The sequence below is a fragment of the Mesoplodon mirus genome, assembly GCF_964341445.2.
Source record: "Mesoplodon mirus genome assembly, chromosome: 2".
NCBI lineage: Eukaryota > Metazoa > Chordata > Mammalia > Artiodactyla > Ziphiidae > Mesoplodon > Mesoplodon mirus.
Window position 1 is genome coordinate 122,425,237 of NC_138977.1, and position 23,968 is coordinate 122,449,204.

The 23,968-nt window shown below is 41.9% G+C and overlaps 1 protein-coding gene and 1 long non-coding RNA gene across 6 annotated transcripts in view; one reads left to right on the top strand and one right to left on the bottom strand.

Annotated features, from left to right (window-relative positions):
• LOC309798725 (ATPase PAAT-like) overlaps positions 1-23,968 on the top strand; it is a 64,193-nt gene that overhangs the window by 25,043 nt on the left and 15,182 nt on the right. Inside the window, exons 2-5 of one of the 5 annotated variants that reach the window (XM_082611277.1) lie at positions 890-1,093; positions 1,914-1,986; positions 4,329-4,535; positions 8,834-14,736. In XM_082611277.1, coding sequence (XP_082467403.1) covers positions 890-1,093; positions 1,914-1,986; positions 4,329-4,487 — 436 coding nt within the window. In that variant the 3' untranslated portion in view covers positions 4,488-4,535; positions 8,834-14,736. Of the gene's footprint in view, positions 1-889; positions 1,094-1,913; positions 1,987-3,151; positions 4,997-7,664; positions 8,077-8,833; positions 14,737-23,968 lie in introns of those variants that run through there. The other 4 variants (XM_082611275.1, XM_082611276.1, XM_082611270.1 and 1 more) reach the window with 4 other exon arrangements.
• On the bottom strand, positions 6,681-23,962 carry LOC309798734. Its single transcript, XR_014293227.1, has 2 exons — positions 23,813-23,962; positions 6,681-7,016 (listed from the first exon to the last, which is right to left on the bottom strand). It is a non-coding gene; the product is annotated as an uncharacterized lncRNA (long non-coding RNA).

Consider the following 23,968-nt stretch of genomic DNA (forward strand, 5'->3'; position numbering starts at 1 on the left):
GGGTCGTGAGGGGAGAGGGTCTGGGCCCGGAGCCGAGCCGGTGACCTGAAGACTCGTCATTTCACCCCCTTCTCCCTTGTGTCCGTCACGTCGGCTCCTGAGGCCCCCTGTTGGGATCAGAACCGCCTTTCTATCCCGAAACAAAAACCTACTGTCGACCAAAATAGGCATTAAAAAAAAAATCCAGGGCTTCCCTGGTGGCGCAGTGGTTGAGAATCTGCCTGCCAATGCAGGGGACACGGGTTCGAGCCCTGGTCTGGGAGGATCCCACATGCCGCGGAGCAACTAGGCCCGTGAGCCACAATTACTGAGCCTGCGCGTCTGGAGCCTGTGCTCTGCAACAAGAGAGGCCGTGATAGTGAGAGGCCCCGCGCACTGCAATGAAGAGTGGCCCCCACTTGCCACAACTAGAGAAAGCCCTCGCACAGAAATGAAGACCCAACACAGCCATAAATAAATAAATAAATAAATAAATAAAATTAAAAAAAAAAAATCCAGATGTCGAAAATCTTCATCAGCTTAGCTTTGAAAATGGCACACTTTGTTCCTTTATTCCATTCTGCACCGCGCCCCACCCCCACCTCTGAACTCTTTTCTAATGTACACTAGCTGCCCAGTACGTATATTTCATTAACTGGACAGGCAATTATAGGAAGTCGCTTAGAATGTATTACAGAAGTCAAGGGAAAAGAGAGTGGAGAGCCCCCACGTCTAAAGCATCATTTCCTTAGGAATTCTGTATTGAGCATTTCGTCAGTGCTTTGCAAGGCGCTTGGACTCCAAATGCACATGTAAATGAACAGGATAACATGTCAACCCCTGTGGCCCATTAAGTGGGTTAATGACAGTGTTCACAAGAACTGTATAATATTCTTCATTTTCTTTTCAGCGAGGATCTGGTGATTTTGAAAAGGAACGTGAACAGCCAAGATGAAAACCCCTGCTTCCTTTACCTGAGATGTGACCCTCCTGGAGGTGAAGAAATCGTTTCTATTGGCATTTTAAGTTCAGCAAGAAATATGGAAGTATACTCAGGAGAGGAGTACTGTGAAACCAGTAGGGGCAAGAATGTTTGTAATGTTCTGGATAACAGGTTTGTGACGTATGCGTGTGGAAGTGTTCTTCTGAAGTAGTGTTTTATTTTCTGGAGCTTTTGCAATATTTATTGATTCTCTGACATTGGTGCCAGATACTAGGGGAGAGAAGATAAAAACATACCAGCAGACATAAAAGTTTAGACCTTTAGGGATCTTAAAGACAGTCTAGATCAGCCTAGTTGTTTTTATAAACGTGGAAACTGAGAGCTAGTGGAAGAGAGAGAAGTTTGTAAAAGATCATAGCTAGTTCGTGGAAGACTATGATCAGATGAAGTTCTGGTAAGTGTTTCTTGTCTGTTTTCTTTAACTCACAACGATCTGTTTTCCAAAAATTAAGTTGTCTATCAGTCTGGAACTTTGAACATTTTCCTGTAGGAAACTCTTTACATACAGTGCGTGAGCCCAACACTGTGGCATACCAGCATACTTAACCCATTTTTATACTTCTTGATTTTTTTTTCTGATTTCTTACAAAGATTCTGACCTAATCTCTCCTTAATATGAATCAAAATATGAAGTGTTTTATATACCATGCATGTTGGACATAATGGGTATGTTATTGAGCTTTACAGTGTGCTCTGTGCTACATAAGTATACATTTGATATCTAATTTAATTTTCTTATACAGCTAGTAAGTGGCAGATGTTGTCTTTGTAGCCAGTGCACTTCAGCAGGAAGTCCCAGCTGTTTATGCCTCACCAGGGAAACTGAATCCAAGGATTTAAATATTGTCCTGGAAACTTTTAATTTTAAATGTAACTGTTAAAAGTGATAGTGTGTGAAATTTTTTATAAATTAAATCTTTTTTATTTTTAGTGAACATGAAAAGATTATTTTGTACAAAAAATATCTAAAATTGGAGTCTTCCACACATGCTTGTAAAATAAAGGTAAGTCATTCCTAAATTTTAACTAATTTGAAAACTACAGTTTTTCTACTATATATACTTATTATCTGTAGGTTTGGTAATGTAGTTAGTCCACCTTGGTCCCTGGTTTTAGTTCAGAAATACTTAGTAAACATGTAAAAAGAAATTCTTTTCTAAAAAATTGTCAACCTCTTTCTTTTAAAATTTGAACATTTATTATTTATAGCAATGTCATTACATGTACTATTGATAATACAGTGGTATTTTACTTTTAAGCCTTGAAAAACTGAGATGAAAAAAAAATTTTTAATCGAGGTATAGTTTATTTACAATAATACATAAGTTTAAAAGATTTTTTTATCTTTATATAAAACTTAGGTGCCCAAAAAAAGCACAAGCAGTTTTGGTCCCAAAATATGGAGAAAGATAGAATATAGTTAGAGAAGTTTTGGACAAGGGCACCACAAAGTTAAAGGGATTTGGACTCCTGTTTTCAGCATGAAAAATATTGTTAAGGTGAACTTTACTGATGTCATCAGATCTAGGGAAAGGGTACAGAGCTGGAAATCATAAGCCCTGACTATTAAGTGAGCTCTCTTGCTGACTAGCAGAATAACCTTGGGCAAGTTTCTTCACCTGTGTCGGACCTACTTCATGGGTAATATTAGGGGACTAAGGAAAATAAATCTTGGATTAATTATTTTTATCTCTAAAATTCTATGCTCATTATTACTTACAGAATAGCACAGAACTGATTATCCCAAGATGTTGTTTTAGGTGTATATACTAATAGCTTCTAAAGTCATTTAAATAAGGTGATTCATTCATCCAACAAATGTTGGAGTGCCTATTGATGCCAGATACTGTAGTTGGCATTTAGGAATTGGCAGTTATGAAATAAATTGGAATGGAGCTCTCACACTGCTAATATTATAGCAGGCAAGACAGATAATAGGTTGACTCAGTGTGTAAAATAGGTACTACATTCGCTAGTGAGAAGGGCTTGGGGGTTAAAAAGCAGAACAGGGATAATATGGAGGTTGGAATGTGGGTGTTTACATTTCATGAGGTATTTACTTACTTATTGATGACAGTCACATCTTTGGTGCCACACTGCGTTCTTAGATCATGGGTCTCTATTCACCTGTGTCTTTGTGTGATATATGGGTTTGTTGTGTCTCTGAAGGTGAATGGTGTTTGAAACTGTGCTGTGGAAGTACCAGGGAGTGAAAGAGTGTTTCATTTAGGGAAATCCTTGGGTTTGTATGAAGGCTTCTTCTGGGCCAATAGTATATGTAAGTTAAAAGTAATAGTTACTGATGCATATGTTTGAGCACTTACCCAATGATATGTACTGGAAATTTTAACACATAATCCTCATAACAACCATGTGAACTCATTTTACTCCTGACTCAAGTTTGGTATTTGCCCATGGTCACCCAGGCAGAGCCATCACTGAACTCAGGTCTGTCTGATTCTAAATGCTATTTTCGTTCCACTTTGCTACTTTGTTGTCCTACACCACACATGAAATGCCTTTTGGTCTAGAAGCATGGACAACCTGAAGAAGCATAAAGCATTGGAAAAGCTACTGGGATAGAAGCCAGAAGAGCTAGGGTCAAAGCTTGACCTTTATTTACTCTTTTCACAAGTTAGAAAATCATCGTGAACTCATCTTTTCTATATGTAAACCATTGTGCTCTCTTATGTCATCTGGACATTCTCTTAAAATTCCTTTAGAATTCATTTTAAATTCTAAAATACTGACTTATATTTAGTATTTCAGCAAACACTTTGCATGGGTTTCTAGAGAGTCTTATTCTGTATTAAATAATATTATAGCAAGTTTCAGTATGTTGAGGTTTCAGATTGGTATAGTTTATCCTTAATTCCTTAAACTATTAAGTAAAACATTACTTACACTTAATTTTTTAGTTGCAGTAAGCTTTTTAAATTCATGCAGCACTTTTTAGCCTTTTTCTGACTATGACTAGAGAAAACTTAAAAATGTACTTGAAGTTAATTTTCAGATTCTTTTTTTTTTTCCTTTCCCTTGCAGTACGCGGGCCTCTCGCTGTTGTGGCCTCTCCCGTTGCGGAGCACAGGCTCCGGACGCGCAGGCTCAGCGGCCATGGCTCTCGGGCCCAGCCGCTGCGCGGCATGTGGGATCCTCCCAGACCGGGGCACGAACCCATGTCCGCTGCATCGGCAGGCGGACTCTCAACCACTACGCCACCAGGGAAGCCCTAATTTTCAGATTCTTGAATGCTTCAGTCTTACTTCAGTAGTAACAAGAAGTGACCTTAAATAATGATTGTTTTTATTATCATTATTAATTTTCCTGAACTTTTGTTTTATATTAGTTGCTCTCCTTTGGTGAAAAGCAGTGTGTGTTCATCAGTAAACTTGTGGTACACATGAGGCCAATTTCAGCAAATTCTTCAGCAGGCTGTCCTGCTCTAGGATCAAGGATAGACCTGGACAGGGTCCAAACCATCATGGAGGCCTTGGGGTCAAAGTAATCACCTGGAGCTCCACAACTGATGAATATGGTTAGATTCCAGCAGCAGGTGAGTAGAAATGGATTTCTTTCCAAATACCATTAAAATTCTTTAAATAATGGATTCTTACAAAGACATGTGGTGACATAAATTTTTTCCTTTCAACTTTTATTATTTTTTTAACAATTTATTTTGGTTTGGAATTCTTTTTTTTATAGGTTTTAAATTTTGTGTTTATGTTATTTATTTATTTATTTATTCATTTATTTTTGGGTGTGTTGGGTCTTCGTTGCTGTGTGTGGGCTTTCTCTAGTTGCAGTGAGCAGCAGCCACTCTTCATTGCAGTGGCCTCTCTTGTTGTGGAGTGCGGGCTCTAGGCGCGCAGGCTTCAGTAGTTGTGGCACGCGGGCTCAGTAGTTGTGGCTCGCGGGCTCTAGAGTGCAGGCTCAGTAGTTGTGGGGCACGGGCTTAGTTGCTCCGTGGCATGTGGGATCTTCCTGGACCAGGGCTCGAACCCGTGTCCCCGGCATTGGCAGGCGGATTCTTAACCACTGCGCCAACAGGAAAGCCCCTTGTTTAATTCTTATAAATCCAAAACCTGTAAGTTCCAGTTGCAGTAGATATTGAGTTGAAGGAAACACAATCTACTCAGAAAAAGTGATGAAAAAGTAGTTAAAGGGAGGTCCCAGTCATAACCTCCCAAAACAGTCCATCCCACCCCCATTTCCTCCATCTCCGATTCCTCAGAGCCAAACCTCATCAGACTCACCCCTTCCCCAGGCACATCCAGCCTCGGTCTGTGTCTCTCTTTCCCAAACCCTCATGTCCATCTGCTCTGCCTCTCTCCCAGCAAGCGAGAACCCTTCCACTTTAGAAAGAGCGAGGAGAGAGTAAACAGACAGGACAAAGATATTTTCTTCATCAGATGATAGAGGGAGGGAGAAAGGCAGGGAGCTCTCATGCATTAATACTTTTTGACCCATAAGAATTAGATTGAATGGACTCTCCTTCCCAGGAGACGTTTAGGCTAAAGATCCATCCGACGGCAGCCTGACTCCACCAGGCCACTGGCTGTGAGGCAGTCGTTAGTGGGATCACATAAGTGATGCCAGGGAGGCACATCCTGGCGTCCTTTTTCCTGTCATTTCAGGAGGATGTGGAGGGGTCATTTCTAGTCTCTCCGGTTCATTTTCCAGTCCGCTGCATCCAGGAGACTACCCAACAGACATCCAGTGTGTTTGGGAGACCAAGGGGATAAAAAATTCCGCATAGGGGCTTCCCTGGTGGCACAGTGGTTGAGAGTCCGCCTGCCGACGCAGGGGACACAGGTTCGTGCCCCGGTCCGGGAAGATCCCACATGCCACGGAGCGACTGGGCCCGTGAGCCATGGCTGCTGAGCCTGCGCACCGGAGCCTGTGCTCCGCAACGGGAGAGGCCACAACAGTGAGAGGCCCGCGTACCACAAAAAGAAAAAAATTAAATATGTGCTATCAACATTTCAAAATTTTTTTTTAAAGAACAAATTGTGGTTACAAATGGAGAGTCTATGGTTAGAAGGGGGTTCCAGAGGCTCAGAGGAAAGAGCGGGAACAGAAGGGAGCAGACAAGCAGGAGTGACAAGGGGTGCAACCCTCCTGCCTACTGCTGAGACCAGGAGGTTCTGGGCTTCACCATTCAGCGGGAGGCTCCTGTTTGCAGTTAAAGACACTGACAGCTGAGTCAGCAATAATCAGTGTTAAAGTGATCCAAAAAGAAGAAAAAAATCTGCTTCTGAAGATTTGCAGGATAGCAGGAGGAGGAATCTCAGGTTTTTAAAATGTCCTTTTGACACCACAGAGCTCAACCCCATGACTGCACATATCAGGCAACCTCAACCCAGAGGTAGCCCACCTGGCTGTTCTCCCTCTGGGATGAATGCAGTTTCCCTCCAGGGCAGTGTAACAACTGCCCATGGTAGAGTAGCTGGATGAGAGTGAATGAAACCCTTAGAAGGAGGAGGGCCGAGCGTGGGAAATTTAGCAGGGTCTGAAACTAGAAACACTCTAAGATCAATATTTTTTTTCTGGGGTTGGATATATAGGTGTGTTTTCTACTCTAACTCTCCTTATATTGCAGTATAACTTTATAAGCTAGCTGCCCTAAGTCCCAAAGTGGGTACTACACAAATTTCAGTACTTTTATAACAAACAACAACAATACTGGAGGCAGAGAGGATTATTTTCAGTATTTCATTTATTCAAAAGTACATAACTATGTTACATAGTACATCATATAACGTAAACCAGAGAGACAGAACTTGACTTGAATAATAAAACATTCTACTAAGAAAGAAATACTGCTCACAAAGATATTTGTGCCCACCCAAGTCAGATTCCCTCGTATGCATCACAGAAGCACCATGACAGGGGATCAAAGCCAGCATACAAGTTACATTCATCACAGCATCGGAGGTTGCGATAAGACCCATTGGTGATGGCCGCAGTGACCTTGTCCTGGGTGACCATGGCTGGATCATTTTTTCAGGCTGAACAAATAGGTTCCTTTGGAACTCTTAAGAAAAGACATACACAGAGCATAGGATTAGAATTTTTCTTCTCAGTCCATTTGTTACAACTTGTGAAAGGTATCTCAGAAGCTTAGGACTGGAGCCAATCAAACACATGACACCAGCCCAAGAGTAAAGTGCTCTGCCCCCGTCCCAAGTTCCTGTCTAATCCCTTTCTCTCCTAACATTGCCAGAAATGTAAAATCAGGTTACAGCAAAAAAGGGAGAGTGAATTGCAAGTGTGGGTCACCCAGATGATCACTGCAAGTCCTCCAAGTGCAGAGCATGACAGGTGCCAAAGTCAGCCGTCCCCTGGGTGCTGGGATTCACCTTCCAGCACACAGGCATAACTTCCCTAGAATGGGAAAACCACTGCTTCTGTTTTGTTTGTTTTTTCTCCCCATTATTAGACAAGGAATCTGAGACATGGAGAAACACAGTGCCTTGATCAAACACATACAAGCAGAGGAGGAGCTGTAAATAAAAGGCAGGTCATTGAAAGCTTGATGCAGGACTCTGTTCAACAACTTATGCTGCCTCCTTGGAACGTTAATGAATGGGAACACCACTGCTCCTGACAACCAATCTCCCCCATATTTGAACGTTCCTTTCCCCAAAATCTAATGCTCACTTTTCTGATCTACACTTGTTAGGCAAACCCCAGGATCTTCACACAACTCAGCTTCCCCCAAAGTCCTATAGGCCCACCTCACTGTCCCCAAGGCCAAGGACACACTGAGAGCTCCCCAACTCAGGCAAGAGAAGATCAACTCAGCCCGTCCTCTAAGTGAACACAGGCAGAGAGACTCATTCACACAGTCTTCAGTCTGCAGTGCTGTGGAATTAGCCAGCGGACGGTAAACTCAATGAGGCCAAGTGACAGCAAAGCAACACAGAGCCACCTGGCTGAGAACCTTCTACTTATGAGCTCACAGCCCCAAACAGGAAGGCGAAGAAACCAAGATTCTACACGCACTGCCTTTGTCGTCTCAAACCCTCCCGCTGTTCCTGACCTCACCCAGGGTGCGGCCATGGGGCAAGGAATGACCCTACTCAAGCACAGAACCCCAGGATCCCATCTGAGGGAGTGTTAGCCACTCTTACCCACATCACTCACTTCAATGCGTTGGTTACTTTGTAGTAAAGACAGAAGACAGCAGCAGTCAGCACAAGCACAGCCAAAAGGATACCGCCATAAATGCACAGCGTAATTATCACGTTAATGTTCTGGGAAGCTTTACCTAGGCAGAGAAGTGCAGGCAAGCAGTGAATGTGGTTTCCCTCCCCACAGCCACCTAGCAACCTCAATATGCTTCCTTCAGTGGAGGAAGAATGAACCCAAACCACAGATCCTTATGCGTGTAAAACACAAATGAGTCTTCCTGGCGGGGGCGGCCCAGGACCCTAAGCTGGCCCAGAGACGGGGGAAAGGGTTCATTTCTAAATGAGATGGGACTGAAATGCAAAGTCCAGAGAGAAGGAAGGAAAGAAAGTGGGAAGAATCTTTTTCTCTCTTTCACATGCAGTAAAGTGCAGCTGTAAATAACCAGCCTGCACTTGAGCAAATGGTTTTATTCCCAAACACCTGGGCCTCCTGAAATATGTTCCCTTTCAGAGTCAGAATTAAACCCTTGCCTGTACATCAGGCTTAAAAATCTTCTATGGCAATTATTAAGGGAATGACTTTTTTTAAATGTTATGTTCAAAAATACTAAGAATATACTAATCTATTTTGTAAGCGATATGTGTTTCAGGAAAAGGAAGCTTTCAATTCTCCCTCTGACAACTGCCATTTTTCCTCCTAAACGCTAAATCTTTCCAGGAAGTCCCATTTGTGTGGAAGAAGCAATTTGTTTAATCTGACTCCCTGAAACTGGGGAAAAGTGAGCCAGAAGAGAGGAATAAACAATCGAACTGCCAAAGCATACTTACGAGCATCTAAGCCATCAACGCTGGATAAATGCTGACAGTTTAAAAAAATTACAATTAAAATCAACTTCAGGGAACAGTGCATCTTATCGGGAATTTCTCAAACCCTTAAATTGAGAAAGAAAATTCTAATTATCCTGTTAGGAGTAATTGAGATAGAAGTTTGAAGAGCTCGCTTTTAGAAGCACAGTCTCCACCAGTGCAACCAGAATGGACAACCACTGTCCATCTCCAACTTGTATGACTATCAGGCCTTAGGCTGTGTGACATCACCTCTTTTGTCACCAGCTCTCTTTCATGGAGTTCTGAATTCCATTCCATGTTCAGATATATTTTAGCACCAATGGAAATGTGAATGCCCCAATACTATTTTAAATCATTTAATTTCAATCTCACCTTTTCAGATTTTGTTTCTCTCAGAGGACCATTTAAGGCTTGACTGTTAATCAAAAGCAAATTTGGGGGGGGGGAAGCGAATTTGGGATTTCAATAAAATAAAAAGACAGTGATGTGGGGAGGCTAATATCTGAAAATACCCATATCTAAAAGTACAGTCATAGAAGACTGGTTAGACTTTATGTTTTAGCAACACAATGAAATAGTATATACTTGTAGCTTTGAACAGGATTTGGATATAGGTTCACTGACTTCAGAATATTATCCTAATTTATAGTTAAGACAAAAAGATTTCAAAAAGCAATTTGAAGAGGATATCTGTTCTAAATCGGGTTTCTGTGATTTCAAGGTACTCACACCAGCAAAGCTGGTTCCATTAAATGAGGGAATTACTTTAACTACAAAGGGTTATTCCTTGCTGCTCTGGCCAAACCCTGGGTGAGGTTACAAACTGCAGGGGAGATATAACCCAAAATGGTGGCATAAGATCTCTGAAAATTCTCTCCTCTGTAAAAGCAATGAAAAATCTGGCAAAAAAAGAAATTGTCAGAATCAGGTTTTTCTGACTCTGGATACTAACTCTAAGCTTTCAGCAGCTCAGGAAACATTTATTTAAGAACTGAATCTCAGTATTGAACAGCATGCTTTGTGGCACTGTTCCATCATTCACTCTCCAGCTCTATGGTAGCCTTATTTTCAATAGCCTAGATTCCAACGCAGCCACCAGAGGGAGCAGAACAGAGGTAGAGCCCTTTCAGAGTCTCATTCCCAAAGAACTGTCATTATCTGACTCATCTGCTGGTTTTCTGGAAGACGTCACTTGCTTGCAAAGCTATTTGCATTTGACCTAACTTGGAGTCCACTCAGTGCAAAAAGTCTTCTCCTCACAGAACTTTGGACAAAATGTTTTAACTTCCTGGCTCTTTGAGGCATTGCATTATTTGGGGCAACTGACAGACTAGCCAAAAAGCTTAAAGGAAAAGCTGGTAAATTAGATGTTCATAGGAGTTTTGAACAGCTCTGACATATCTGTGGGAGTCTAGAAGTCCATGCACATGTATAGAGCTGTGTGCATGCAGGGTTGTGAGCATGCTCAAGAAAGACATGAGATGGCCCTATGCATTCAACCCTGGCTGACCTTGAAGCTTTTCCCAAGCAGGAAGTGAAGGCAAAGGCAGAGTTTTCAACTGCTTGGCTGATACTGTTGAAGGCATGCCCCAGTAGGCACACAGAACCCCTCATGAAAGACTGGGAGGTATACTGGTTCCAGGCATTTAAGGTAATCTTAAATGCTTAGTAGCCAATCATTAGCTGACTACTAAGCTAATCAACAGAGACTTCAGTGTCCACACACAATAAAGAATACAGACTTTACAATGAATTAGTTGAGAAAAGTCACTAAACAAACAACAACAACAAACCCTGGAGAGTGGGGAGAACCTGATTTCTAGAGGTGCTATGTTATATTATTTTTTCTTGCTTCTTTTTGGCCGTGGTGTGTGACTTGCAGGATCTCAGTTCCCCAACCAGGGACTTAACCCAGGCTATGACAGTGAAAGCCCGGAATCCTAACCACTAGGCCACCAGGGAACTCTATATTATCTATATTATTTTAAATGTGCAGTTCTCAACAAAAGAATGAAAGATATGCAAAGGAACAAGAAAGCATGGCCCATAAAAAGGGGAAGGAGGGAAGCAGTCAATAAAAACTTTCCCTGGGGGGGGGGATAAATTGGGAGATTGGGACTGATATATACACACTACCTTATATAAAATAGATAACTATTAAGAACCTGTGGTATAGCACAGGGAACTGTACTCAATACTCTGTAATGGCCTATATGGGAAAAGAAATCTAAAAAAAAAAAAAAGAAAAGAAAAGAAAAAGGAGTGGATATATGTATATGTCTAACTGATTCACTTTGCTGTATACCTGAAACACAACATTGTAAATCAACTATACTCCAATAAAAATTTAAAAAAAAAAAACTTTCCCTGAAGAAGCCCAGATGTTGGCTCTACTAGACAAAGACTTTAAATCAGCTATTTTAAACATGTCCAAAGTAAACCACTTCTTTTTATTTTAATATTTATTTATTTATTTATTTGGCTGCACTGGGTCTTAATTGCAGCACACGGGATCTTCATTGCCACGTGCAGGATCTTTTAGTTGTAGCATGTGGGCTCTTAGTTGAGGCATGCGGGATCTAATTCCCTGACCAGGGATCAAACCAGGGACCCCTGCATTGGGAGCACGGAATCTTAACCACTGGACAACCAGGGAAATCCCCAAAGTAAACCACTTCTAAAGAACTAAAGGGAAGTATGAGAATAATGTCTCCAATAGAGAAGATCAATAGAGAGAGAAATTATTTTTTAAAAGAACCAAATGGAAATTCTGGAGTTCGAAAGTACAATAACTGAAAAAAAATTCACTGGAGGGGCTTAACAACAGATTTGAGCAGGGAGAAGAAAGTGAAGACAGGTCAATTGAGATTATCCAGTCTAAGGAACCGAAAGAAAAAGTAAATAAAAATGAACACGGACCTTCCAATTTCCACTCCAAAATGTAAACAGCTCGGGAACTGTCATCCTCAAAACAAGAAAAAAAATTGGAATAAACTGAAAATCAACAAGTCTTCTTAAGTTAACAAGAGAATTGAAGTCACATGGAAAATAGCCACCCCCAAAAGTTAAGAGACAGGTGAATACAGAGAATCATGGCATACAGTACACCAGGAGAAGTCACTGCTGGAGCCAGCAATGGGTAGGAACAATTAAATAGTAATTGATGAATTGCTGGAGGCTGAATGAGGACTAGCTTGAGAGAGAAAACAAAGAAAAACAACAAAACAAAAACAACAAAACAAAACCAAAATCCTCCTGGAGGCTGAGTTTTGTTTTGTTTTTGGTGGTGGGGGACACACTTTCATGATTGCTACCTCTAGGAACTCAATTAGGTTCTTATGGTAAAGACTTTAGAAAAAAAACCCTCGTGCTTTGGTCTCCAATGACACCACATTGGAGGTGGCTTTGTTACTGCTGGGAGATAAAGTCCTGAATTTCCACTAGGCTTCTTCTAGTATCACCGCGTCAGTTAGGTGGAACAGTGCCTCATCTCCACCAGATGAGGGTGGAAGTCCAGACTTCCCAAGGTCTCCACTGACACCACAGGGGCTGGGAAGGGATGCAGGTCTCAGCTCTACTCAGGCTTCTCGGGCACTAACCTGAGAGAGGGGGTTGGGACACCTCTTTAGAGCCTGGTGAAAATGGAAGTCTAGTTTCTGCATGTAGTCTCTGCTGTGGGGGACAGGAAGGGGTGGAGAAGTGGGACCACAGTTTTTTCTGTGGCATTTGGCTGGAACACAGCAGTTATTTCCTTCTTTCTAGGCTGCCTGTTTCCTGGTCCTTTGGCTAGAAACAGCAGGCTTTTGTTGGGCTTTTTCTGTCTGCACCCACTGGTGTTTCCAGGTTGCCAGCTTCTTCGGCTCCAAGTCTGGAAATATGAAGTGAAAACAAAATCCAGGGCACTCACCACCATGTTTCCTTGGATCTCAAGATTACTAAGCTTGTCTGTTTTCATCTCTCCATCTGTCAGAGTCTTATGTTTGTTTTATATGTTCAGGGTTTTTAGCTGCAGTTAGTGGGAAGCATAGGGAAAGGTACATCTACTCCATCTTACCAGAAGCAGAAGTCTCTCATGTGGGAGATTTTGACATCAACCCTCTACTTAATGACCAAAGCCACTGTGCCAACCCTGCTTGTCCGACCCCGAGAGTGAATGCTTCCTTAAATTGTGCACCCCAGGCACCTCACGTGTGTCATCCTAGACTGGGCCCTGTCATCTCATCACAGCTTATCTTTCCAGCCTCATTCCCCACTGCATTTCCCCACACCCAATGTATTTTCATGCCTGAGTTTTGGCTAGATGGCTCTCCAGTCTCTCTCCTCCTCTATCGGCTGAAATACTAACCCTGCAAAGCTTCCCTAAAATGCCATCTCCTCTGTAAACTTTTCACTGATTCCCAGCTGCCCCCCATCCCATGTTAATTGCTCCTGTCCCTCTGTATCCATGACCTTTGTTTGTACCTCTCTGAAAATTTGACTTCTGTTTGCCTTAAGGTTTTCCAGCTCCTGCTTTAACTCTGAACAGACATTTGTCTTGAGTAAAGGAACCTACTATGCTCACACTCACTGAACCCAGTACTTTGAGTTAAATTAACTGTGGGTTTCCTTCTGCTTTTTATCTCACTCAAAAATGTTTTATTTTTCCAAGTTTCTTTTCTATTCCTTCCTATTGAAGCAGCAACGATTCTGAGGGACACAGTCTTGAATATGGTAAGTCATGATTAAGGAGGTAGGCTATGTTGACTTTCCTTACAGAGCTGACCACTTCATCTCTTGGTTTCCTTCTATTCCTGTAGTTACTTGACTGTTGAGTTACTTGATGACTCTGTACGTTTAAAGTGTGTTTTTTCAAGGTGTAAGTTTCATGAGGAACGAACTCTGGACCCCCAAGTATCAAAAAGAGAGCCCAGAACCCATTAGGTGCTAGCACATGTCATGGACGATGACTCAAATATGAATTTTATCAATCTGGTAACACCTTTCCCCACCTGAGCCTCTAAATTCAGACAGAGCAATAAATTCGGACATAGCAATTAAGCCCTGACCAGTATTATTTCATTTACTGATAAGGATATTTCACATTGTGTTACCAACATTAAACTATTGGCCTGACCATTTCTAATGTGTTTTAGTAACAGCTTTCTAGAGATGACTAGGAGGAAATAGCTAAAACCTCTGTTTGGCAGATGAGGAAACTGAAGCTCAGAGAACAAATGACTCCCTTGGATCACTTAGCAAGTCACTGGCAGGACTGGAACCAGGGCCTGCTTCTGTGATTTTTCCCTCCAGCCCCTGTCCTCCCAGGTCCAACACCTTTCCAGCCCCCTGCCTTCTGAAACCGTTTGAAATGATATGCTGTTTCCTATTTCTAGTCCCCCCAACTCTATATCCAGAGACTTTGATTTTGACTCTGAGCTGAAAGATGGGCAAAGAAATCCAGCTGCATTTCATTTAGGGAAAGGGGCTGGTTACTATCATTATGTTTTCATCCTAAGAGCTATCTCATTGGCAATTCACGTGGCATGACTAGTCAAGAGTACTGGGGCTGATGGGGACCAGGGGCCATGTGTTCCAGATGACAAAAGGTAAGCAGTAGCTGTATTCAGAATCAGTGAGCTGAACTCTGTGATGTGATTACAGGGGCTTGTTTTCTCTCTGTGGGAGATTCTTTGTAATTCACACTCAAGGCCTTTTACCCAGGTCAGTTATTTTGCCAAGTGCCCATCCTGTGACTAACACCTGGGTCAGGTGGGTGCACACCCTCATACCTGCAAATTGTATCTATGGTGGCAGAAAGCAGCCCAGAGCCAGTCTACTGGGAGTAACCCTGTGAGGCCCCCTTACTTGGCCCAAGTGCCAGCTCTGTGCCCCTTCCATAGCTCCTCCTGCTCTGCTCCTGGGATTCTCATCTTTACCTCCAGACACCTGCATGGCTGAGGGCCTTGCTCATGCTGCATCATCCTGTCCACAAACAAGATGACGGGTATATTAATGAGCAATGGAGGAGTCCAAGACCAGGGAGTTTTTGGTGCAACATATTTTTCCATGAGGTAAAAATTAACTCGTGTAGATTTTTCCATTCAATTTTTTGTTTAATTCATTTTAATTTAGCTTAAGGATAAATGTTTATTGAGCTCCTACAATGGGTCAACACTTTTAAGATGGGGATAACAGTAGTGCAAAAAACAAAAAAATGAGCAGCCTTCTCCCTGTATCTTCATGTGTTCCTTTCTCTGTGTTTGTCCCAATCTCTTCTTATAAGAACACCAGTCTTATTGGATTATGGCCCACCCTAATGCCCTCATTTTAACTCGATTACCTCTTTAAAGGCCCTATCTTCCAATACATAATATTCTGAGATACTGGGGGTGAGGACTTGAACAAGTGAATTGGGAGAGAGGGGGCACAATTCGGCCCCAAACAGGTATTTTCATGGGCAATTGACCCCCTTTGTCATTTGAAATCCAAAGCTGTTGTCAGGTCAAGTCACTCTTCTTGCATGGCTACCCTGAGACTCTTGCAATTCCCTTGCCCAGGTTAATACCTGAGAGGTAAATCATTTAAATAGGCCATTTTCATGCAAATATAGGTAAAGCAAGACTTAGCGTCTCCCCAGTTCCCACATCACCACTTTCACATTCTTAAAGATAGTTCCATTTCATGTATTAGACAATTAACCCAGAATTTTAGTTTTCTGCTCATTCAGACAGGGTCTCTCCAAATGCCCTCTGAAGACACACATTTCCAAGGTGGTTTTGAGGAAAAGCCACAAGCGTAGACAAAGCTGAATTCTTATCCTACCTTAGTCACTCTATAACTTTAGCTAAGTGACTTAACATCACTCGACTTCAGTTTTCTAGTCTGTAAAATGGGGATATCACAGCCTACTTCATACTATGGCATGATGGTATTCTGAACATGAAGCACCTGGCACAGGCTTGGCACAAAAGAGGTGCCCAGTAAATGCTAAGTGTCAATTTCTTCTTCCCTTGCTCTCCCCATGCTCTGATCTCTCTCCTCTACTTAAACAGCAAAAATAGTTTGTATTGTCCCTAATAACATCACCATTCCAGAATATTTGGAAGCCCCTCTTCTCTTTTATTTCCTAGTTTGAGAGTCAAATGGAGGTCACTTCAATAACATTTAATTAAGGTAATAATATAGTGGTTCTCAAAGTGTGCCTGAGGCCAGCAGCATCAGGAGCAGTATCTGGAACTTGTTAGACATGCAAATTCTCAGGCCTCAGCTCAGAACTTCTGAGTCAGAAACTCTGAAGTGGGACCCAGCCATCTGTGTTTCATCAAGCCCTCTAGCTCACTGGAACGCAAGCTTATTTAAGGAACCACTGATCTATGTTTAAGAACATGGACTCTGGAGCCAAGATGCTAAGATTTGATTCCTCTTCCACTTTTCATTACTATGTAACCGTGACTTAAGTGACTTCTCTGGTCATCAATTTTCACATCTACTGAATTGTAAGACTTGTAAGACTCCCTATCCAATAAACCATTAATGTCTCTGTGTCGCTCTCTCCAGGCTCTTTCTTCAGTCTCTCGGCTGGGCAATTACAAGGTCTGCAGGTCTGGAGGGCACAGCCTAACAAGCACGCAGCTAATGATGAAGTGTACTTATGTCCTCACAGAGTAAGCCACCAAAATTGATTTCTCCTTCCTGGAGCCCTTGGGGAGAAAAGCATTTATGATTTCTCTATGTAAAGAAAGATAAGTTTGGGACTTCCCTGGCGGTCCAATGGTTAAGATCCCACATGCCGCACAGCCAAAGGAAAAAAAAAAAAAGAAGAAAAAAAGATGAATTTACTGGAAGATTCTTTAATTGCATTTAAAAAATCTGTAATGAAACCTAACTTGTGATTTGTAATCACCACATATAAAAAAACAATCATTTTCTTTTATTTTTATTTTTATTTTGGGGCCTCACCACGCGGCATGTGGGATCCTAGTTCCCCAACCAGGGATCTAACCCTTGCCCCCTGTCTTGGAAGCATGGAATCTTATCCACTGGACCACCAAGGAAGTCCCCGCATTTTATTTTTCTTTCTTATTTTTGGCTGAAGGGTAATGCCTTGATGATAAGGGCTTTTAAATTATTTACTTACTTAAAATCAACTCTTATCATAAGAGCAATACATGTGTGTTACGGAAAAATAAGAAAGCAAAGACAATTAAAAGAAAAAAATTCCATAATCCAATCTACTTATGAAAAATAGCTGTTAACAACTTCATATATATATATATATATATATATATAAATAAATAAATAAATAAATATATATATATATATATATATATACACATAAAATCATGGGTATCTTTCCTATAGATATGCCTCAATTAAAGAATTAACTTTGGGGCTTCCCTGGTGGCGCAGTGGTTGGGAGTCCACCTGCCGATGCAGGGGACGCGGGTTTGTGCCCCGGTCCAGTAAGATCCTACATGCCGCGGAGCGGCTGGGCCCGTGAGCCGTGGCCGCTGAACCTGCGCGTCCGGAGCCTGTGCTCCGCAACGGGAGAGGCCATAGCAGTGAGAGGCCCGCGTACCGCAAAAAAAAAAAAAAAAAAAAAAAGAATTAACTGTGGAGTAATCCTTTGTATGGGTTGTATGGGTTTACAAATGTGTGTTCTCTTTAATATTTTACAATAATGAGCATGCCATAATTAACACTTTGATACACAAGTTTATGCATATATCTGATTATTTCATAAGAAATAAATTCTTAGAACTAGAATTACCAGGTCAAGTTCCACATATTTATAGTGTCGAACTGCTCTGAAGAAATGTGGTACTAACATAATCTTCCACTTAAGAGTGTATAACAGCAAATGTTTCTCCATGTTATCTCCAGCAGTGGATAATTTAATTTTAAAATTTCTGGCTGTGGCCTTTTGAAAGGAGAACTTAACTGATTTCATTTGAAACCCTGGTTCAATTTTTTTTCCCCTCAGCCTCAGTCAAATTCATTTGCCAAACATAGTAAAATGAAAAGGGGCAAAGGGACAAGGCTTCCTAATGCCTCCATCATGGCAAATGGCTTGGCAGCTCTGAGGGCCAGCAGTCTTATAATTCTGGTCTCTCACACCATCTGATGAATAAGTTTCCTGCTGGCCTCCAGGGATACATATCAATTCCAGCCATATACAGATTTATGTGAGAATATTGCAGCTGTATGACTGGTTTATTAGCAGCAATTCCCAAAGAGGGAGTGTTCCCTTTACCCCACTCGTTCACCGAAGGTCTATAGAGAGTACTATAACTAAAGCCCTTCACTGGGGTATCTCAATACACAGCACAGAGTAGGCACTGAGTAATTAATTACTCGTGGAATTGATAAGACATTCTTGCTTTGCAGTTCTGTTTGTTAAGATCATAAATGAGTCGATTAAACCTTCTCTGCTCTTCCCCCAAAATGCAAATTCTTAAGAGTCAAAGGACTGACCTGGATGAAGGTGAGTAGCAGGGCACTGTCACACACCCATAAGACAGGGTGAGACCCGACTGATTCTGCTGATAAAGATAAAACAATCCACTTCTAGATTCAGACAGTTTATTATTTACAGAGACAGTGAAAGATGTGCCAAATCCCTGTTCCACACTCCAAAAAGGATGAGACCAAAGCAAGAGAGGCTGAATGCCTGCAGTGCAAGTTGTGGAGTATTTCGATGCTGAGGAGTCAGGTCTAGCCTGTAGCTAAGTGGTTTTATATTCTGAAGTCTTATTTTGGAGGGGGGAAAGGGGCGGGGAGGGGGCAAGGCAGAAAGCCTCAGAACTCATCAGAATCCAGAGACAATGAGAAACTGTCTCACGACAACCTCCCAGAGGAGAGAAGGAAGCGACAGAAGGTCCTATAACGATTCCTTACAAGCCTCTCATCGTCTCTTGATCTAGGAGTACGAAGCATTCCGCCAAAACTCAGAATAGCTTTTGCTGGCATGGCCTATGTGGAAAGGTGCAAGGATGCCAAGACACAATGACAGTGGGATTGTTTTTTAATTTTCTCTTTAATAGTACAAATTGTAATAGTACAAAGTTAATAGTACAGAATAGTAAAAATTCTTTTTAGTACAAATTCCATTTGTAAGTACAAGCCCACTGTTTAGTATGGTCCATGAGCTAAGAATGGTTGAGCTAAAATTCAAAATAATATTTCATGACACGGAAATTACATGAAATTCAAATGTCAGTGTCCATAAAGATTTTGGAACACAGTGATACTCATTTGTTTAGAAGTTGTCTATTTTTGCTTTCATGCTACAACAGCAGAATTGAGTAGTGTCAATAGAAAGTGGCCTACAAAGCTTAAAAGATTATCTGGCCCTTTACAGACAAAGTGTGCCAATCCCTATCTAGCACCAGATATATCCTCTCAAATTGCTACACCTCCTCCTTTAATTTCTATTCAACCTGTTGTTCTTTTGTTGTGATTTTAAACCAGCTGTCTCATATATACACTACTATGTATAAAATAGATAAATAATGAGAACCTACTGTATAGCACAGGGAACTCTACTCAATGCTCTGTGGTGACCTAAATGGGAAGGAAATCTAAAAAAGAGGGGATATGTCAATATGTATATGTATAACTGATGCACTGTGCTGTACAGCAGAAACTAACACAACATTGTAAAGCAAATATACTCCAATAAAAATTAAAAACCAGCTTCATATACATATGAAAAAAAAAATAAATAAATAAATAGACCAGCTGTCTCAAGTCCCAAAGTGGATAATATAAAAACTTTTTAAATAAAAAAGTAAAAGAAACGTCACCAGAAAAGGATACAAGAGTCAAAGAAATTTTTTCCATAATTGCATATTTACTGAAAAATACATCAGAGGTAATGTAAATATGACCTTTTAAAGCAAATGAAGAAATAAGAATATACTTTAACTGAAATTCTAAAAAATTTTACTAAAAAGAAATTAAATGTAAACCATAAAGATATTATAAAGATATCTGTTCCCAGCATTCCCAGGTTAGACTCCTTCACTTTGGTCACAGAAGCATGTCAAGAGGTAATGGAGCCTGGCATAGACAGTACATCCTTCACACAAATGAATTGTGGCAGGGGGTGGCACAAGGGAGTTCACCTGTATTTGGTGAACTGCCACAATATTATTCTCTAAGGCTACATAACAAGTATCTAACAACTAAAGGGTTAGGAGATATCAGATTTTTCAGGATTATCTTCTTCCAAACTCTGTTATATGCCTTTTGTGTCAAAGTCATTGCTTTCAATATTTTTCTTCAATGCTCTAAAGATATATTTTTTAAAAATTAGATTTGTGGAGTTTTTTCTAAGTCCATTGGTTACATTCATCAGGGGGTTCTGTCTGGAAGTTTTCTACTGAGGCAAATCATACCATGTGACCTCTCTCAATTCCTATCCAATCCCTTCCTCCCCTAACTGTTTTATAAAATGCAATGAGGCTGTAATAAATCAAGGGGAACAAACTGCAAACTTGTCACCATATTGCCACTTTCTGACCTCATCAGTGACTAACCAACTAGACCTTAAAGGCTTAAAAGGTGCCTATATTCTACCATACCCTAAGATAGTGGTGGGAAGATGGACAGTAAGAAGAAGCTCTTAATCTTTTTGTGTCATGGAGAAACTTAGTCTGGTGAATCCTATGGACCCTTTCAGAATAACACATTTAAGTATTTAACATAAAATACATAGGATTACAAATGAAATCAAGCAAACTGAAATATTTTAGAAACCAGATGTATAATATAGTAGTATATGTGCTTCTTTACAATTAGATTCAATGCCCAGAATACTGACGGGTCTAATAACTACCACACACAAATCATGGCACTCTAGAGTTCATTATATAACTATATGTATTTGTCAAAAGGCAAAGAATTATACACTAAAATTTGTGACTCTTTATGTTGACTATACCTTAATGAAGCTGACTTATAAAAATTTATTGTGGTAGTCTAATAACTATAAGTTTGAGGTTTTGATAAAAATTTGAGACAGCTCTAAGAATACTAATGTGATGTGAAAATGTCATTTATTTTAGTGACAAGGCGATGGGTGTTTCTAAGTCTACTAATTCTACTGTGGCTAGCTTTACTAATCATTAAACTGTTACATTTCAGTAGGAGGTTAACAAAAATAAAGATGGGAATATCTTTCCCAATTTGGGTTGATGGCCCCCATGAAATATATACACGGAATGTATACACACAGTACACAGAAGGTAGTGAGACTAGAGAGTAGTGAGACTACTTGCAGAGCAGAGATAAACAGAGTATCTGTGGACATAGCTGAGGATAAGCAGCCCTTAGGAATCAGAAGGGTCTGCATGCCATAGTCATGCCTCCGGCTTACTTACTCTCACGAGGACATCCAGTCCTCAACTTATATGCAGCCAGCCCAAGAATTCTCCAACAGTAAAGAACCAAGAGAAGTTACAGAGGTCTACTTCCAAGCTCCCAAGTTCTTCATGGGCATGACATTCCCCTGTATCACAGGTGCTAGCTTTGCCATGGCAACACCAAGCATGCCGCCAAACACCTGGCTACAACTAGGAATGGATCCTCCTGGTTCAGTCTAGGACCATATCCTTCCCCAAACCCCAACGTCCCATAGTCCAGTAAGGAGTCAGTGGAAACAATGGGCATGAAAGCGATGCGGGGGTGTTGGGCCAACAAGGAAGGGCTTCTATTGTTATCCCTATCAATTCCATACAAAAACCCTCTACCAGGTGTGAAATACTTCCTAATTTCCATAAGTATACACATGGTAGGAAACACAAATGTGAGAATTGTTTTATAAAGTCCCAAACCACAAGAGAATTATAGTACCTAAAAAGTGTACTTCAGAGGAATTAGTGATTAATTCTGTAGCACAGTGGAGGTCTGTACTTGCTTTTGAATATGAACAGAATTTTCCCTGTTATCCAAAAGGAAAAGCATTGGAGAGGGAAAAGCATGTGCAAAGGTAGAGGAGAATGGGAGGCAGGCAGGAGTAAGAGTACCAAAGGCTTTGTATGCCATGCTAATGAGTGATGTGACTCAGTCTGGCGCAGCAAACACCAGAAGGATCAGAGGGCAATGCAGAGGATGAAATGGAGGTAATTAAAATGAAGGCTAGGGAATTCCCTGGTAGTCCCGTGATTAGGACTCCCTGCTTTCACCGCCGGCGCCTGGGTTCGAGCCCTGGTCGGGGAACTAAGGTCCTGCAAGCTGTGTGGTGCGGCCAAAAAAAAAAAGGCTAAAACACCAATAAAGAAAATCCTGGAACGTTTCAGCTGAAAGTCGGTGCTAGAAAACAGAAAAGGCAGAGATGGAGAAAAAGAGGAAAGTTTTCCTTAAAAAAAAAAAAAAAAAAAAAAAGGAGGGGGGAAATCAAGACAGTGATTTATTGGATATATAGGAATAAAAGAGGGAGGACCACCAAAGTCTTTATTTTTCTGACCTATGGTCTTTCAGCTTTATTTAAGGAAGCCAACATCCAGTTGTTAATATTGATCTTGCTCATAAACTGCAGATTGCTATTTCTGAAGAAGAGCCAGTTTTCCTTTGGACTGTGCAAACACTCTAACATGGATCAAAGTTACCTTACGACCACAAGAGGCAGGACATACATGACAAATACACTGCTTACCGTTAAGTCTGGGGGACTAATCTTTGCAATCATTAAAACCAGAACATTTACAGTTAAGGACTTTTAACTTTATAAATTCTGTACCTATCAGATCTGTGGTAGGTTTCTCTTTCAACCTTCCTAAGTCCATCTAACAAACACTCTGGATAATTACTTATAGAAAAATACATTAATAATTTTTCTAGACCACTCCACAAGTACGTAAAAAGAAGGCAAAAGAGCACTGTATTCTCATTAGGTAAATATTCCAACATAACAACTCAGATGATAACTTAAGAAAAAGAAAATAAAAATTACTTTGCCCAGAAAACCCGTAGTAGGAAATAGTAAGACAAAACTAACGTGGGGCAAGATTTCTTTTTCTTTCTTTCTTTCTTTTTCTTTTTTTCTTTTTTTGGCCATGCCACACGGCTTCCGGGATCTTAATGACCCGGCCCGGGATGGAACCCAGGCCACCGCAGTGAAAGCCCTGAGTTCTAACCACTGGACGGCCAGGGAATTGCCATAGCAGAGTTCGACGTCTATTTCCTATACAGAACACCACCAGAACTACAGAAGTGACGGGCCAAATTTGCAGAATGCTGACATTACTAGTGTATTTTACTCTACTTTGCACTTCTTCACAAGGTGCGGTTGAAAGGGGCAGAAAGGCATCATAGGCCTTCCTATCCCGGGGGCATCTGGAAAGAGCCACCCGCCCCCACTTCCCCGGACCCAAAGCTTCAGGGTCCTTCAGGTCCAGCTCGCATTCTGCTCCACCGCAGACCCGAGGCCGCCGTCCTGCTCGCTCTTCTGGGGCCGGGAGGGCAGACCCCACCCCCCTTCGGGCGCAGGCCTTTCTCCACCTTCCACCCGGCCCGGGGGACACGAGGGCGGCCCAGGCCACCTGACAGGGCGAAGCCCCAGGGCCACAGACCTTCCTCACACACCACCCGCCCCGGCCCCACACCAAGGGCAACACCGTCCCAACCTCCTCCTCAGCTAAAGCCGAACGACCGGCACCCACCTGACACCCTCGGAGGAGAGAACGCGTGTATGCAGCGGGCTGAGGACTTTCTGAAAAGCCGACTCCACCGCCTGGCCGCCGCGTCCCCAGCCCCCCGCACCCCACCGCAACCTGCGGAAAGGCTCGGCGTCCGCGCCACAGACCCGAGGGTCGGGACGAGGTCCTTCAGGTCTCGAGAGCCACGACACCACACCTACCACACCCACCTCACGACGTACTCTCCTCACCGGACCGACCCTGCGGGTCAGTCCAGCCACCAGCATCCACACGACATCTCCGGGGCCAACGTCAAACCACCACTGGGTTCCCACGCGCACAGCACCACGGCTGCGCACAGCCCAGCAGCTAGACCCAGGCTGTCA